Raw genomic sequence first — 17,455 nt, 5'->3', positions numbered from 1 at the left:
TAAAGTTATATTCTATGTAGATTGGTAATGTTTTAACCCTCTGTTTAACGATTTGAGGTGTTTTTTCGTCTAGAACCGAGCCTGGAGCCGTGCATCCAGCCCTCAGTTTAATATTTCTTCCAGCTATCAAAATTCATTCAAGCAAACTCTCCCTGGTGCCATGTATCAGAATGAAATTCAACCAGGTAAATTATGATTAGGGTGTTTATTCATCTGGATCCTTCTTTCTAGGTTGTACATTCATTTTACCATGTGCCTCTATTAATCATATTTTCCAACTTGTATATTTATTTCAGGCTCTAGAATAGTATGAACCCCTCCCCTATTTAAATTATATGGCCTCCCAAAAAAACAAAGGCTATGATATCAGCAGCAGTCTCACAAAATCTCACAAATCTGTTCATTTTAGGTCTTGCAATGGTCGATAAAAATTTTGCAACAGCACCTATAAACCAAAGTAAGTCATCACTACTTTCATAAACCATGCCTTACATGGACAGGTTGATTATTTGGAACTGCCTGTTTTCAAGTTCAATCATCTCCTGAAGCTGAAGTCTTTATTTTACTTTTTAAGCTTAGAATTTTTCCTGGTTTTGGAATAAGTTCAACCCCTTCTTCGACATACCTTTTTTTACAACAGGGAGAGAATGTGCGGATCCAGTCGTTCGTTCAAGCTGCTCACCATTAACAGGGAAAATCGACAACGGCAGTGTGAATGACTTAATCCCATTTGATCCACTAAATAGCTCCATAGGTTAGTGATCCTAATGTTTTTGGAGCTTAGCCTATTTTAAACTAAATTGACATGTGGTGCTTTTGAATATATAGAATCGTGATTTATTGTTACATAGTTCAAAATCGTATGTCAGAAAAGATTTCATTTACACGTATTTCATTGGTATGCTATCAGCAGCAGTCTCGCAAAATCTCACAAATCTGTTCATTTTAGGTCTTGCAAGGTCGATGAAAATTTTGCAACAACACCTAACCAAAGTAAGATCACAAATCAATATCACATAATCACAATGTCTTACTCGCACCTAAACAAGGCAGACATGTTGATTACTTGAACATGTCCTTTTTTTCAAGTTCAATCATCTTCTGAAGCTCAAGTCTTATTTTACTTTTAGGCTTAGAATTTTTACTGGTTTTGGAATAAGTTCAACCCCTTCTTCGACATACCTTTTTTTTAACAGGGAAAAAATGTGCGGATCAAGTCATTACATATACAGAGGAAAATTATATTTCTAACAAAAGTAAGTCATTACTACTATATGTAACCATGAATCATGATGTCTGGTTTTAAATTAAATCACCTCCCAAAGCTTTACGTCAGCCTTGTCTTCAATCAACTAATCTTTTAAACATTAGAGAGAAAACGAATGGTTCGTTTGGCTTTATCCCGTTATCTTCGCCCAAAGGTTAGTAATTTTCATTTTTCTAAGTTTAAATTTTATCTAACTTAGGATGATTAGTATGCGTCATATCTTAGTATTCCAATTCCGAGTGTTATATTTCACTATTCCAATTCCTTCCGATGAGTCCTTTTTCCCTATCTCAAATTAATTTATCCCAAGATTTATTTTAGACATTTTTGAATGTGCACCTGTCAGACTAACAACGTTTTTCTCTCTGAGTTATTGATTTATCCTTGTGGCTATTAAAAATTTGATTTTCATTTGATAGACATTGTTTTCATAGGATCACAACCAGCCATACCAAATGCTTCAAAATATGGAGATGGGGGTAAACGATTCCAAGAAATGTCAATGAAGCGTAAGAATATACACTCATATGTAAGATTAAAATACTGTGGTTAATTTGTTATATAATTTCCATTTTCACATGAGTGAATCTTCAATTATAGAACAAGTCACTGCGAAAAAAGTGTTCAAAAATATTCTTTAAAGACATACTGCTCCAAGAGGATTAATGTAATTGAATCCGAAAAATTCAGCATAAACGTAAATGCGAAAAGGGTGCCTTGAGTAGGCTAATTTTGGCGTTGACTATTTTTGCGAATTTGCGAGTAAGTTAGAGTAATAGTTTTTGCTTTCGCTGCCAATTACATTTAAATATAAATAGACATCAGTTCTAATGGATACGGAACAAAAATTTCATTTTAAAATGGGAATGATTTTTATGGAAGCAAAGTTTCTTTTTCTCTTCAAAACTCCTTTCTCCTATTTAATCCTTCTTGTTATTTGTTTTAGAATACCAGTACTCGATGCTCATGAAGATCCAAACCATCAAATCAAACCAGGAACGAATTTTGCAAATTCTAAGCGGTAATATCGACAACGAACCCTTGGATGACCTAGACCAACTGATTGCTATGGAGACCATGGATCAATTTGATGCTCTCGAGGAGGAACTGAGACAGTCGCGTGAAAAGAGAGTGAAAATGGTAAGCGACTTGAGTCCGTGAGTTTTTACAATGAATCGAGTAAAGTTACAGTGCTGCGGTGAAAAAAGTTGAGAGTGTTTGCTTTCTTTATTATTATCTAATATTCATGCTTCTAAAATCTCTTTAAGGTTCGCTTTTTCACCAAAATTTAGTCTCTCTAAGGGACAGTGATTGAAAGTTTTGGCCGTGTCATCATCAAACTCATAATCAGTATGGCTGTGGAGATTTTACTTCATTACTTCAATTTCTTTTATAGCGAAAACAAATCAAGAAGATTGGGGGGAAAGACTGTCGCCAACGTGTAAAACTGGCACTGCACGCTCTAATGAGCAAAGCACTTCAATGGAAGTTTTCCAAAGAAGGGCTTACTGGGAAGCGAAAATTCATCGGTACCCAGATGTGCAGATGTATACAAAGTGAGCTAATCTCCACTCATAATACCATTGTTATATAGCCAAAATCTCTATTTCATTTTCATCAAAATACATTTTTTTCCCGTACAAAGATAAGTCATGAAAGTGCCAACTAAAACTTATCTTAAGAAAGTAGATTTATAATATTTTCTTCATAATAGGCTTGATAAATGATTAATATCAACGATTTAAAAGCTTATTTGAGTCATACAATGGTAGTTTTTTTCTTCATTTTTAGTGGCATTGATAGATCAAAGCACAAAAAAGGACATCCAAGACGACATTGGTTACATCTGCGTCGTGCAAACGAGAGGCCCAAATCAAAAGAAAATAGACCGTCTAAAGAGGGGCAATCATCTTCAGTCCAAAAGAAAGCATCTAAGATGAAAAAAGGTGCTTGTGCAATGAGTGATGATTCCAATTAACCCATCTTTTCTGGTTAATCAGAATTGTCACTTATTGTGCAAACTCCTTTTTTTTCTTAGATGGTTGCTTTTGAAACGCAGGCGATTGCTTCTCTTTAGAAGCATTCAAAAAGTACGTTCGTCACTTTCTAGGTCTTGCCTTGAAGATAATTGCGAAATTAGAAAGATTATTTCGGTCTTTACAAAATGTAAAAAAATGGCCTTGTTGTTTAAAGGATAAATGTGTTTCATATTTATGACACACCCCCTCTTCCTGTTCGTTTTTATTCACTCTTTGGATGTCTCACTCGGCGACGAGAACGTACTTTATGAATAATCCTGAACGTTCTAAGTTTAATTGAATTTAAATCAAAAAGATTTATATAATTTGTTTTACCTAGCGAAACATTGTAGAGCCCTCCCCAAGCGGTTTGCGTGATTAGGAACTTTTTCTTGCGTGAAAGCGTGATTAGAGATTTTATTTTGGCGTGATCAAGATTTTGGCGTGATGCGTGATATATAATGCAAACATTTGAGGCGTGATGCGTGATTTTGGTTATTTTTTGCGTGATGACAAATTTTAGCGATTTTCGTAATGCGTGATAGAGAAAAAAAAATTGCGTGAGGGGAGGGCTCATTGTACGATAAAATTTATCTTTTTGGTGTATGTTTAAGGGATTGAATTTTTGTTAACATTAGGAACTCTCTCTTTTTCTTTATTTTCCCTTCCCTTTTCATTTGTGCACATATAAGTTTGTGTAGCACTAGAAACATATTTGAGAGTTTTTCCGAAAAATTGAAATTTGAATTTTCGGCAGTTCTTTTAATTCATAGATTATTTATTTTAATGTCCATAGTAAATATTCATAAAAATGAAAATTATACGCCTTCATATGTAATATAATAAAGAGAAAAAGAATTCGTGTAAATAAAGATTCTTGTAAAAATATTTATTTTCATTTATGTCATATTAATAAATTATATTTTCCCAAAGACATGTATAATATTAAAATTGAAGCTGAATGTTGTCTATCATTAAAATTCATTTTTCAGACTGATGAAATGTTCAAACAGTTCTGCTTCCCTTAAAAAAAAATCATTTTCAGAGCTCTTCGCCCAACGTGGGCACCTGTTAAAGTGGAATAACTGCTCCATATCAAATCGAAATGTAATTCCAATGTAAAAGATTTTATTCGATGATTTTGAATGAAAATAAACCAGCTGCGCTGGAAGCTCCGGCTTAAGAGATTAAAAGATGTGAAAGATGAGCTTGTTGAATTAGTTGTGTTAGAACGTTGCCCAAAAACTGCTACTTTAATGGGATAAATTTTCGCAGGGATTAAATTTCGCGGTTGAGCTCATCCGCGAAATTTTAAGATTTCGCGGGGATTTAATTTCGCGGATTGGGGTACAAATTAAAAATTTTGAAAAGGGTCAAAACATTAAAAAAAATTTTTCCAGGAAAATTAAGAATTTTTTTTTTCAAGTAATAAGAGGGTGTTTTGGAATAGGGCGAGGGGATATGTATTACAACTATCAAAAATTGAATTTGAACTTCCATGGTGCAGAGCTAAATTTTCACAGCCTATTTGGGAAAAAAGCGGAAGAGAAATTCAGGATAAGAAAATTAAATTGAAAATAAATTCTTTTGTTTTCCGTTTTCCCTCCTTTTCTTACATATCCTTTTAAATGTTCAATTTCAAGCCAGTTGGGTTACCCTCTTGCATTGAAAAGCTTTTAACAATAAGCGATCACTGCTTTAGATAAAAAAATTTCCAATAACTCTTCCAAGTTTCTAAATTTGTGAAGAAAATTTTGAGGAAAACGATTTTTTGCTAACAAGCATATCGAGGATTTGACCTTTTTCGAGGGTTGCGTGCCCTCATGTAGAAAAAAAATAAAAAACGATAAAAATAGAAATTTCGCGGATTGCAAAAAAAAATTCAAATTTTTCGCGGAAACTAATTTTCGCGGATGGGCCTTTTTCAAATTTCCAACGGGACTTATTTTCGCGGATGACACCAAAATCCGCGAAATCCGCGAAAATTAATCTCCGCGAAAATTTATCCCATTAAAGCAGAACAGATCAGAAAGCAAAGTAATAATTCTATTGCAGAGCGAGTATGAGAAATAACCTTAACGAATAAATAAACCAGCTGGAAGTTTAGCTCTTCTAAGTGATTACACATGCACTTTCTTGCCTAAAGAACCAACCCCACCCCCGCCCACTCATCCTCGACTAAAAAGTTCAAAATTGGAGCTAAATGAGATAAACATTTAGAAGTCAATATTTCCAAGTTCTTGATTTGATTGTCCAGATAAAATTTCGGGGAGAAAAATAGCCTAAATTAGAGGTCACGGGCTTTTAGCTAAGCATTATTTCTTCTGTTGGGATAATACTTGGGGGAGAGTAGGATAAACCAAATAAAATGGTACAATAGTGTGTATGTAATAAAAAGTGGCATATTTTTATATGTATATTTAAAAACATGTTTCGGGTTTGAAAAATCTTCAAAAGGAACGGTCGCCCAAGCCAATGAAATTACGACAAAGTCCAAAAACGATCATTTTCAGCCATATTATATACTGTGAAAATTTCTTAAATCTTGTTCAAATTTACACAGGAATTGTGTTTTAGTATCCGTTATTGAATTCTCATAGTGATATGTTTGTAAGATATTTGTGTCGGGTTTGAAAAATCAAAAGGAATGGTCGCCCAGTCAAAAAATGATGAATACAAAACAGGATCATTTTCAGCCATACACAAAACACCACAAAAACTGCTCAGACCGTTTTCGAATTTGCACTGTAATGTTGTAATTTTAGTATTCTTTTTCGAATTCCAATGGATGTGTGTTTGAAAGTTTCATTCCATTGTCAAGTTACAGAGTTTTATGGTTTGGTGCGTCCATACTGCCATAAAACTAACTAGAGGAGTTAGCCATATGCAAGATTTAAGCACTCGAGCAGCTGACGATTCATGGCCAAAATTTCTCCATAGTCTTTCCACATTGTTATAGACCAGCATGCATCAAACTTCTCATAAATCATGTCCAAAACATCATGAAAAATGATGAAAATTATCACTATCTTTCACTGAGATTTGCAGCTAAGCCCACTTTCGGCAGCCATCTTTTTCTAAATACTTTCGCAATATTATCGAAATCAAGATAATCCGTTTTTATTAAATCGGAATAGATCATTATTAGATAAACAAAAAAAAATGTCTTGACCGTCGTTGTCGGAAGAGAGAATTAAAGGCTCCTAGGCCGGAGCAAAAAGACGTCCTAAGGATGACATATGGACGAGCTTAAAATGTCTAAATGAAAAAGGATCTTTTTTTATCCGTATCACACTCAATGGGGAAAAACGTCTTTTGGACGTCTAATGTACGTTTCTAGGACGTCCAAAGGTCATAAAGCCGTCCATTGAATGTCCATAGGACGTTGCGTGTCCATAGGACATCCTTTATGGACATCCCAATGGGACTTCTCACGGAGCGGATGGGATTCGTTTCATTTTGGACATCCTTCAGACAACCGAAATACGTCCGTATCTGACATCCACCTTGTCAAAATCGGACCTTTGACGGACATCCTATGGAAGTCCTGTGCCCACCGGGCAGCATTGTAGGGCAGAGAGGCTACCAGAAGTTTGAGGCTCGGGATATGGAGAAGGGTTTATAAATTTTTGAGCAAAAGATTCAGTCTGGACTGTGAATATATAGACAGTGTAATATTTCCGAAAATTACAACAAAGTTGCGAAGACACCGTGCAAAACTAAAAGAACAATTTAAGAATTCATAGAAGCAAACCAATAACTAGGTACTTCCATCGGATCAAAAATTATGAGAGACAACCTAAAATCAAAAACTTTTCATTTGACCATAGCATAGATCTTACTTGTTTCTGAATTCACCTTTTTCAATCTCACTAAATCAAATTTGATGGAAGTAGTCAGTAATACTAATCTCAGGTAAGTTATGGCATGTCTCAAAAACCTGAAAATTGCCATAATTTTTGAAGGCCATTAGCCGGCAGAAAATGAGGAAACCAATGATTTGCAACGAAAGATACCATGATGAAGTTTCGCTGTAGGGGTGTTACCTAATTGTTTACGTCCTTATTTTCGCGAAAAACCGCAAAAACTAAAACATGCTGACGTCAGCAAAACTTGTTTTTTGAATAACTCCAGTTTGGCCAAAGATAGAAACATGAAATTTGGACTGAAGTCAGACATCATTTAAAGGATCATTTTGCCAAAAAAATTTTTGAAATTTTGCTGACATCAGCACTTTATTGCAAAATTTCGTATTTTGCTGATTTCTGCTGACGATAGCAAAATTTCGAAAATTTTTTTTTTGCAAAATGACTCTTTTAATGATATTCAACGTTGGTCCAAATTTCATGTTTCTACCATTAGCCAAACTGGAGATATTTAAAAAACAAGTTTTGCTGACGTCAGCACTTTTTGGTTTTTGCGGTTTTTCGCGAAAATAAGGGCGTAAACAATTAGGTAACACCCCTACAGCGAAACTTCATCATGGTATCCTTCGTTGCAAATCATTGGTTTCCTCATTTTTTGGCGGCTAATGGCCTTCAAAAATTATGGTAATTTTGAGGTTTTTGAGACATGCCATAACTTACCTGAGATATAGTTATTTTTTTACTACCTTGGCACATGGTTTTATTTACACTATTTAAAATTCTAAATTCTAAGATTAATGTTCACAAATCGGCCTCTTTTCCTACCATAGGCATACTAGCATTTTGTGAGCAGAAACATTGGCAAGTTTTTGTCTTTGTTTGCTTTTTCGCAAGTTAATGTCTTACAAAATTCTTTGGTCAAAAAATGCAAAAATGTACGTTCATCGACAGAGTTAAAAGAAATTTTCTAGAATGGCCCAATTTATATTTTTTTCATAGAATATGTACTAGTTATCGCATGACTTTGAGTGCAATACGAGAAATATTTTATGAGTTCCGAGATTTTTCCGTAATATTCTTTAGGAGTCTTTAGGATTTTCTAGAATGGCCAAATTCATATTTTGTTCATAGAATAGAGTTTAGAAAATAGAAAAATTTAATAGAATAGGAATTTGCTTTTTAGACACAGAAAAGATTTCGTGTGACAAAACTTAAGTGTTTACATTTTATATCAGGCTTTTATGGTCGAGATGAGTTGGTCGGGAAAAATACTTACCTATAGGCTTTGTATAAAAAATGGCGACCAATTTTTTTTGAGGTGGGCAGATGTCCACATAGGTGACAATCAATAATATGTTCTGTTCACATCGCCCGACTTACCTTCAAAACATAAATCCGGAGTCAGCCCAGTCGCAATGTTGTGGGAATATTTTTTTGATAGCTAAACCCTTTTCTACATCACCATTCGCTTCAAGTTTTTGTTTACTTCACCCACATTGAGTCCTGTTTGATTTTTTTTTCGTCCACCCTCATTTAAATTAATGAAAACTTGAAATTCACTGACATGACAGAGCCGGAGATGTGATAAAACTTGTTTCCGAGGCTAAAGATTTTTTTTTAAAGTACGCCTCCTGACGGGGGTATATAACAAAAATCTTCTGGAATGGCCATTTCAAATCAGAAAAAAAATGAGATACAATTTTATTTTTTGCATTGAGGATGAGCAGTCAAAAAGATATATATTTATTTCACTTATAATTTAGCGAGAACAAGACAACAATTCACACTTTATCTCTTTAACAGAATTTTGCATGCAAGAAAATAGGCTGTGAAACATTTCTTTTGTGTGCGTACATTAGACTTTGTAAATCGATATTTAAATACTTATTTTAGTATAGCCTGGATATCCAAGCTCAAAATTTTAGAAAAAACAAAATTTACCTCAACATACAAAGTTCTAAAATTATAGAGCTTGGTCTCCCTAGAGAATGAAAGTGAAACCCATGTTTCCTAGCCAACCCAGGGGCAGCAAAACAGAAATTAATAAAAAGCAGTCTTACAAGATCTAAAACTATTCAAAACATCCAAAGATTACAACAAAGTCCATAAAAAAAGTTTGCATGCATTATCATGACCAACCATGTTTTCTTGGAAAATGAACTTGCCTCTGCTTGCCTCTGTTTTCTTCTTTTTCATGTTTTCATGTAACAGAAAGCCCTATCTTCACTAGCAACTGGAGGACTATCCTATTTTTGCTTTAGAATTTATTATTTTTGCTCCACGCCGTGTAGATTGGCCCTTACGGACTGCAAGCGGACTGCATTTTCTTAAGGAGAATGCAAATCGCTCTAGGGAGACCAGGCTGTAAACCAGAACATGAAATATCAAAAACTAGACTGTGAAATAGTTTACATCCTGGATATCCAGGCTAATTTCTGTATTGCTAATATCGTAGAAGTTTCGAAAGATTCTTCTTGGATGTTTGATCCTGTTAAACATTGGAACCTGTTATATCTTTTGCTTTGTAGATCATACTCTGGTTTCAGAACGAGCGTTCCCGAAGAAAAAGAGCCGCTACGGTTTCCAACACGTCCAATACGAATCCCATTTTAATTTAATTTTTATTTATTTTAAAGAAAACATAAAAATAAAATTAACGTAACCAAAAGTATCCAAAGTATACCATAATTTTATTGTAAGACAAATATTATTTCGTTTGATTGACATTAGATTAGCTAACGGGGCCTTAAATAGTCGAAAAAAGAAATTACACAAAACAAAACGATACTCCCCTGAATGAACGTATTCTCTTTAAAAGCGTAAAACTTCCTGGTGGATTTGTGGTAGAACAGTCCCATTACATGAGCTGGGGTTGTCACCGTCGTGGTAACTAGATATATAAGATTAGTGTATCTATGATACATTTATATGATGTGTACGTTCATTCTTTTTTCCTAGTTTAAAGTAAAAGTATAGGTCAACCATCCTCACAAATAGAATGGCTTAAACTTAGAAACTAAAACATTATAGTGACGTGAGTTTATGTTGTCGCTTTTTGTAGAAGGACATGGCTGAAGCGGTTCCTTGTGTCAGTCCAAAGAATTAAAATGCAAAATATTATTATGATATGGAGAGATCAATGACTAACTTTAATTTACCACTTACTCTGATTTATATTAATCCCAAGTCCTAGCCAGGATCTACGTCTTTGTCATTGAAAATGCAGGATATAAATGACCATAAATTCCATTTCAGTTCAGTACTGCTCAAGATTCCAATTTCTACCGAGACATTCTTATCGTCAATATTCTAAAAAAACGGTATTAGCTTAAAGGAATTATACGGTGTTATATACACCCGACTCGTCTGAAACTGATGTCAGCAAAATTTTAATAAAAGAGTCCTTTCAAATTTGTAAATAAAAGGAAGAAAAAAATCTTGCTCCACATTTTTCTTTATTCATTACAAAAGATTCTATTTATTTCAATCTGCTGAATCAACATACATTATAACTATGTAAAAGGTCAATGGCTTTATAGCTTAAATGTGCTACACTTTATAATTCTAAAAAGCCTAAAATAAAATCAAAGTGCACGCACATACTAAGCTTTAGTTATATAATAAGCCGAATGAGCTGCAAAAAGTCATCCCGAAAAACTTATAGAATGATGTCCAAAGCAGGAGTCGGTAGCAAATTTGACCCCACGCCCTTAGAGAAGAACAGATTCAATTCAGTTCATTTTAAGTTTTTCGAGGGAGGCCTGGACCCAAGCCATCGTTTTCGGGGATGAAATATTTGTAGCTTTACGCGAAAGGGTAAGTTGATCTGGCACCCGCCCAGCAGATGCAATAAAGATTTTCATCCGGCACGCTAGGTTAAGCTCTGAAGGTCGGAAAAATCTTCAACATCTGGAAGGTTTAGATTACTGATTTTTGCAAGACTGCGTCAAGGATTTAGCAGCGGGAGGTCTGGTAACCCAGCCCTCGTTTTCGGGGATTGGCAGGCCCAACAAAAATATTTTCATTAACCCTATTCCCCTAAGGGTAGTTGAACCCGACTTGGAATGCGGCACATCAAAGGCCGACTATCATTCCTCACCGATGGGAAATTGGCACGCTCCTTTAGAGCTTTAGCGTAGGCGGCCGCAAATCCGTCATAGGAATATCAGAAAAAACCCGGCTTGGGATGCGGCACATCAAAGGCCGCGGCTATCATTCTTTCTATGAATGGGAAATTGGCCCGCTTAGAGCTTTAGCGTGGGTGGCCGCCGATCCGCCATCGAAGACTCGGAGATAACGATCAAGCCTGCTGTACTTGCGCCTTCTTCTTATCGCTTGCTTGTACAATATCAAATCAACCGAACGTAATCGAATCAATCGAATACAATTTAATGGCATATCTTGGGTAATATTCGACTGCTTCGATTATAGTCGACAATCGAACGGCAAATCTTGGGTAATATTCGATTGATTCGATTATAGTCGACAATCGAACGGCAAATCTTACTGGGTAATATTCGATTGATTCGATTACATTCGACAATCGAACGGCAAATCTTGGGTAACATCGATTGCGATTCGATTGCGTTCAATTGATTCGATTGACACCGCCTGGTTACAGTGCGTCCATAATTAAGCGGTTACATTCAATGAGTTAAGCAAAACCTTGTTATGATATCTATTGTGTTATAATAATCATTGCTATTAATTGATCGAGTTTATTGTTCCAAAAAAATATCTCATTTCAAAAAAAAAGAAATATATATAACATCACAGATGAAAATCATAAAAACACTATAAGGATTTTTCACATACTTACGGTTAAGATTTGACCGCTTTATTACGAACACACGGTATAGTTTGATTTTTTCTTAATTTGAAAGAATTGAAGAAAAAAAACCTTTACTGCCCCCCCGTATTTCTTCTATACTTTAATGTTTGATTTACTTGTATCCTTACATCCTTCGCGGTAACCATTCTATTATTTTAAGTTACTCGATATGTAATATCCATGCAACATGCGTCGTACATTACATAATAAAAATTGGAACATTCTGATTACAATGGTAAAATGAATACATCCCCCAAAGTCATATATATCATGGCTAATGTAAACTAAACTTTTTAACAACTCAACTTACTTATTCAGATTCTGCAAAACTAAGAATTGGATGTCGAGCGAAATTCACAAAATCTAACAAGAAGATAAAATGTATACTAGAACGCTTTGTTACAGTGAAATCTTCAGAGGAGTGTAGCGAATTTGAATTAATCAAAGGTAAATATTAAATTAAAAAAATATATATAAAATTATTGGAATCGGGATCTAAAATTACTTAATTTGGAGTGCTGAGTAACAATTTTTTTCAGTTTTGTTCTCTCTGAGCTGTCCAGTCAAATGTGGCCTTTGATATTCTAATTATATTAGAAAAGCGATGAATATCTATGAGTTCATACTCTTTAACTTTAAAGGCAATCGATCAAGATTTATAGAAATCTAATATCAGTCCGACTAACGATTAAACATAATAATATTGCAAAACTTTTGCATTTTTTAATCAATCAAAATAGAACATAAACGTGCGTTGCATCAGTTTATTGTTTATGTGTTTTTTTGTAATCACAAAAGTAAAGTCCAGAAAACTTTTAATGCCTTGGTATTTTCAACGTTCTTGTTTTTCAATGTTGACACGCTGTTGACATACATATCAACCCGATCGATTGCCTTTAATATAACTTAAAACATTTACTTTTTCTAAACTTCTTGAATTTTCTCGAAAACTAACATTTTAAGCCAAAGTTTATGTATTCAAAGAGTCATTCACGAAAATTAATCCGTTTAAAATAATCGAAATCACTAAAGATTATTTTAATGAAAACTTCTAACAGTTTGGTTGTTTACTTTTACAGAGTCTAAGCATCGATTATTACTGGGATTGAACGCTAAGAAAGAACGCTGTATTGAAGAAATCGATTTGCTGATTAGGGATATGGAATCTTACCTTATATTTTACACATCCAAAATCGCAGAGTTGCGTGCCAAAGCTGATACAATCGTCGTGTTTGAGGTATGTTTGCTTTAATAATGAACTTATCTTTTATAAGATACCCAGTCCTAAAGCAGAAAAGCAACCAACCTAAAATGCCAATTAAAAATTCGTTAAAACATGATAATTTGAATTATTATCCGACGCGCGTAAATAACGACATTTGATTGGCTTCTTTAACTGTCCAATATGTTTGCATACATTGATGATATCACCATTGCAATGTCTTCTGACATTACATCACGGACCCAATAGCTGATTGGTTGTAAGTGACGTAACATCTGTCAACATGTCACTTACAACCAATCAGCTGTTGGGTCCTTGGAAGACATTGCAATGGTGCATATTATGAATAGCTTCCGCGGAGGCTATAAATTTCTAAAATTGACGTCACTCAAGGATTTTGTTGATACTTGAGCATCTTCTTTTCTACAAAATAGAAACTCATCCTTTCGAAGGAAAACTACCAAGAATCCCAATTTATGACCTTACAAGTTGGAATTATGGAATTATATAGGAATTATACTTTTCTCGAAAGCCCAAAATCTTTGCATATTTGATTCGACTTTGTCCAATAACTGTTTAGTATCCGAATCTTTTATCTGATGCAAAACTATTTTCCCTTTAGGACAAAGAGTCTGGTGAATGTCAACTCGGAATCAGTTTTGTCAAGGAGCAATTAGAGAAAGGGTTCACTTGTTATGCTTCGGTCCTTCCCTTGGAAAAGATCGAGTATTATCAATCTACATCAGGTGTCAACTACAAACCTTGTGCCGAAGAATGGGAGGAGGAGGAGGAAGAGGAAGTAGTAGCCGTTGCAATCGAGACAGCTGCAGAAGAGTTAGAGGATCTTGTCATCGACCATTTAGATGTAGAAATGGTACAAAGCCTAGGATATGACTTGTTGGGTTCATTCGATGTTCGATGTAAGTGATTGCACCCAAGGAGATAGTTTTGTTATTCTCTCCGAACGTTTGGGCAAAGGTCGTTTGAATGGCAGAAACGGGAGTAACGCTTGTTGCGTCATTTCTATCTTGACTGGCTATTTTATGAGCCAGCGTTCAAATATTAACTTCGTAAGCAGTGTTCCTTTGTTTGTTGGTTGCATTGAAGTTGGAAATACTCTGCACGGGGAAGCTGATAATCTACTGGTACAAGAAGCAATCGACCTAGTTCCAGTAGATCTTCATATTTTAGAGGAAAGAGGAACCTTACCAAAAGAATTAAACGAGGTCATTACATATTTATTCTTGAATGCCAGAATCATAATAGTGACTTGCAATCACCAATCCATTTGTTTGGTTCGACCCACTAACAATGAAAAAGTGTTTCTTTTCGACTCCCATCAGCACGTCGAGATGGGGCCGTTGATCGCTAGGTCGGAAGAAGATATTGGAGATATCATGGAATATATTCCTTTTAAGAACAAAGAAGATCAAATATATTTGTGTTCCATTCAGCATTAGCTGTTCTATACCCTCTTATGCGCATAGTGTTATGGCCTCAAAAATGCTGATTTGCTGTCTCTTGCCTTTATCACTTTTGTTTTCCCAGTATAAACATGATTATGTGCTTTAGTTTTATTAGAGACCTTTTTATTTAAAATTTTTATTTTTAAAAAACATTCAAGCAATATATTTCGGTGGTATCACCATTCCCAAGCTTATAAAAATACAAGTGTTCTGCTTGAATGTTTTTTAAAATTAAAAATTTTAGACTTTGGATAATGGCTTCAAATTATAACCTTTTTATTTGTATTCAATAAAGTTAGCTTATGCCGAATGAATGAAGGTAAAGACATTGCTGAAAAACCAAACCTGCATTTTAGGGGCCACTAGAAAAATGCTACCTGACTTTGAGCAAAGAAAAATATGATTAAAAGTGAAAATTTCTGAATTCAACTTTTGGGAAAGATTAAGAAGTTGCTACAAAAAATTGGAAATTTTTTAAATTTGCGATTTTAGAAAAACATTTGAAAAGCATTTTAGGGGCCATATACTGTACTCACTGGTCGAATTTTTGTTTCTTTGTCTTCAGAACAATTTCATATTCGCCTTTTAACGAAAATTTATATTTCACGGACGCGTTTACTTTTAATTTCATTGATTGATTGTACTTAGAGCTGCTTAGAGGGAATTTTTATTATAACTATTTTATTTTAATTTGTCCAACTAGTTTTATTCATAACAAATGGTATATCGGTAAACATCCAAAATACAAATGTTTGCGTAAATTCAAGCTGGTATTTTTCTTCTTTGATTTTGAACTATTCCCTTTGATATTTTGTTTCGTATTTGAGGTATTTGGATATCAAATCACATCTTGTCATGTCAAGGCGAATTAAGATTTGATTATATTACAAAAACAAAAAAACGCCTCGCCACCAAAAGAGTTTCTGATTAATCAACTGTTTAGATAGCCTGGGTATCCAGACTCAAAATTTCAGAAAAAAACACTCTTACCTCAACATACAAAGTTTCTAAAATTTTAGAGTCTGATGCAACTAAAAAAGTTGGGTACAGTTTGTTTGATAATGCCTGTGAGTGAACCCTTGTTGACAGGCTATCAAAACTTTGTAAACCCAGGCAGACACACATAATTAACTTACTATAAAACCTCTTTCAAAACTACTTTAAGCTACATCAAAACATCAGCCACATCTATAAAGGCTCTTTTCCAGCGGCCATTTTGTTTACAAATGAACCTGCGTTTTCATTTTCATTTGTTTATCTTTTTTTTGCAAGGTCAGCTTTTTCCGTAAATTATGCGCGCGCATCGAAAAATATCACAAACCCCGCGAAAATTCTGCTCAGTGACTGGGCGCGTACTGAACAATTAGAGACACTCGCATATGCAGGACAGATATCCCGGCAGAGGAGTTAGTTGGACCAGACCGTAAACCAGAAACATGATTTAAAAAAAACTAAACGGTGAAATAGTTTACGGTCTGGATATCCAGGCTACTGTTTAGATAACATATAACCAACATGAATATGAGTTCTTTTAAGAAAGAAACTATTTTCAAGAAATTATATGTAATATACTATCAGTTATTTGGAGAAAACGAAACCCCAGTGAAAAAAAATGCGGGTCGATTCTCCTCAATTTATCTACGGTCTTAGATATCATTAACCCCACTGGACGATCAGCTATTTGGAGAAAACGAAACCCCAGTGAAAAAAAAATGCGGATCGATTCTACTCAATTAATTATCTACGGTCTTAGATATCATTTACACCACTGGACTATGAGCTATTTGGAGAAAACGAAGCCCCAGTGAAAAAAAAGCGGATCGATTCTTCTCAATTAAGTATCCACCGTCTTAGATATCATATACTCCACTGGACTATGAGCTATTTGGAAAAAACGAAACCCCAGTGAAAAAAAATGCGGATCGATTCTTCTCAATCAATTATCCACGGTCTTAGATATCATTTACCCCATTGGACTATCAGTTATTTGGAGAAAACGAAACCCCAGTGAAAAAAATTGCGGATCGAGTCTTCTCAATTAATTATCTACGGTCTTAGATATCGTTTACCCCACTGGACTATCAGCTATTTAGAGAAAACGAAGCCCCAGTGAAAAAGAGCGGATCGATTCTTCTTAATTAAGTATCCAGTCTTAGATATCATATACCCCACTGGACTATGAGCTATTTGGAAAAAACGAAGCCCCAGTGAAAAAAAGTGGATCGATTCTTCTCAATTAAGTATCCACAGTCTTAGGCCCTCTTAGATATCATATACCCCACTGGACTATCAGCTATTTGGAGAAAACGAAGCCCCAGTGAAAAAAAGCGGATCGATTCTTCTCAATTAAGTATCCACAGTCTTAGATATCATATACCCCACTGGACTATGAGCTATTTGGAGAAAACGAAGCCCCAGTAAAAAAAAGCGGATCGATTCTTCTCAATTAAGTATCCACAGTCTTAGATATCATATACCCCACTGGACTATCAGCTTTTTAGAGAAAACGAAACCCCAGTGAAAAAAATGCGGATCGATTCTCTTCAATTATGTATCTACGGTCTTAGATATCATTTACCCCACTGGACTATCAGCTATTTGGAGAAAACGAAGCCCCAGTGAAAAAAAGCGGATCGATTCTTCTCAATTAAGTATCCACAGTCTTAGATATCATATACCCCACTGAAATATGAGCTATTTGGAGAAAACGAAGCCCCAGTAAAAAAAAGCGGATCGATTCTTCTCAATTAAGTATCCACAGTCTTAGATATCATATACCCCACTG

The 17,455-nt window shown here is 34.8% G+C and overlaps 1 protein-coding gene and 1 long non-coding RNA gene across 2 annotated transcripts; both read left to right on the top strand.

The window, feature by feature from the left end:
- Positions 1-90: 90 nt before the first annotated feature.
- LOC136818073 (uncharacterized) lies at positions 91-750 on the top strand. The gene is made up of 3 exons (XR_010848199.1): positions 91-185; positions 410-457; positions 641-750. It is a non-coding gene; the product is annotated as an uncharacterized lncRNA (long non-coding RNA).
- A 542-nt stretch (positions 751-1,292) lies between these two features.
- LOC136818084 (uncharacterized) lies at positions 1,293-3,655 on the top strand. The gene is made up of 5 exons (XM_067074442.1): positions 1,293-1,299; positions 1,687-1,776; positions 2,214-2,407; positions 2,664-2,823; positions 3,059-3,655. Exons 1-5 carry the CDS (start codon positions 1,293-1,295, stop codon positions 3,205-3,207), a joined length of 600 nt encoding a protein of 199 aa, XP_066930543.1. The 3' UTR covers positions 3,208-3,655.
- The last annotated feature ends 13,800 nt before the right edge of the window (positions 3,656-17,455 follow it).

This window comes from Clytia hemisphaerica, unplaced genomic scaffold (genome assembly GCF_902728285.1).
Source record: "Clytia hemisphaerica strain Z4C2 unplaced genomic scaffold, Clytia hemisphaerica genome assembly, whole genome shotgun sequence".
In the NCBI taxonomy this organism is placed as follows: Eukaryota; Metazoa; Cnidaria; class Hydrozoa; order Leptothecata; family Clytiidae; genus Clytia; species Clytia hemisphaerica.
This window is presented reverse-complemented; position numbering and strand designations above follow the sequence as displayed.